At 50.5% G+C, this 1,403-nt stretch overlaps 1 protein-coding gene across 1 annotated transcript; it reads left to right on the forward strand.

The window, feature by feature from the left end:
* Positions 1 to 468: 468 nt before the first annotated feature.
* LOC129238141 (uncharacterized) lies at positions 469 to 1,160 on the forward strand. The gene is made up of 2 exons (XM_054873176.1): positions 469 to 474; positions 621 to 1,160. Exons 1-2 carry the CDS (start codon positions 469 to 471, stop codon positions 1,158 to 1,160), a joined length of 546 nt encoding a protein of 181 aa, XP_054729151.1.
* Positions 1,161 to 1,403: the final 243 nt, after the last annotated feature.

Raw genomic sequence — 1,403 nt, forward strand, 5'->3', positions numbered from 1 at the left:
TGCTTGGATGCCAATGCAAAGATGAATTACACGAAGATTTATGAAATGCTATGACCAATGCCGTAATGAAAGGGAAGTTTACGGAAAATCACCAAGAAACTTCAGAAAGAAAAAAATCTATAAACAAGCCTTAGGTATAACACCAACACTATCATTACTCTAACAAACAGCTGTGGCGGCCGGTTTTTTACTAGTTTTAAAATTTGGTTTTTAGTTACTGTTTTTTATTTGCTTAGCATGCAAATCATCGGAAGTTTATGCCCTAATGCCGATGCTGATGCTGCTGCTGCTGCTGCTGCTACTGCTATGTGTCTTCACTGCTGCCGTTGTCGTCTGCCGCACGCAATCTTCTGCCGAAGTAGACTTCTCGTAGTTTCGTATATAAAAGCGCGCGTAGCAACGGTTAAAACATCAGTTGTTCAGTTGACTCTCTAGACTTCCATATCAATTAAGCAAAGAGACAACAACATGAAGGTACGTGCCACAAAAGGATGAATTGGATTAACGGCAACAAATCATACAAAAGTTGCAGCTGCGAGAAGTCTTCACAGGACTTCTTATAATGGATTACTGCTATAATTAATTTCTGGTATTACGCACCTCTTTTTTTTTTTTCTTAGATATTCGTTTGTTTACTGGCGGTTTGCGCCCTTGCGAATGCTGGCATAATTGGCGGTGGCGGCGGCGGTTGGTCCGGCGGCGGAGGTGGTGGAGGCTGGTCTGGCGGCGGAGGTGGTGGAGGCTGGTCTGGCGGTGGCGGCGGCGGCGGTCATGGTGGAGGCGGCGGTGTTAAGATTGTTAAGATCATTGATGCTGGCTCTGGCGGCCATGGTGGCGGCGGCGGTGGAGGAGGTTGGGGAGGCGGCGGCGGCGGTGGAGGTGGCTGGGGTGGTGGTGGCGGCGGTGGCGGTGCTGATGTTAAAATCATTAAAGTCATCTCTCATGGCGGTGGCGGTGGCGGCGGAGGCGGCGGCCATGGTGGTTGGTCCGGTGGTGGCGGCGGCGGCGGTTGGGGAGGTGGTGGTGGTGGTGGTGGCGGTCATGGCGGAGGTGGTGTTAAAATCATCAAAATCATCTCAGAAGGCGGTGGCGGCGGCGGCGGCCATGGTGGTTGGTCCGGTGGCGGCGGCGGTGGTGGCGGCTGGGGTGGCGGTTGGTAAGGAGTAAAACAACAATCGCTAATTGACACAGTTCAAAAACCCCCACTTGTGATATGCAATAAGCCAAGAGTGTTCAAATTTTTTCGTCGCCTTCAACATCAGTACGAAATTTCCGCAGCGATTATTGCAACGCACGCACTGCCATAATCATACCTATTCATCCATTACAGCGGTAGGAGCCGCTGGAACCGTTAAGCTTTACTCAGTCGAACGTTTGCACTGTTATCTTTTGACCACATAAGC

Source organism: Anastrepha obliqua, chromosome 2 (assembly GCF_027943255.1).
Source record: "Anastrepha obliqua isolate idAnaObli1 chromosome 2, idAnaObli1_1.0, whole genome shotgun sequence".
Lineage (NCBI taxonomy): Eukaryota > Metazoa > Arthropoda > Insecta > Diptera > Tephritidae > Anastrepha > Anastrepha obliqua.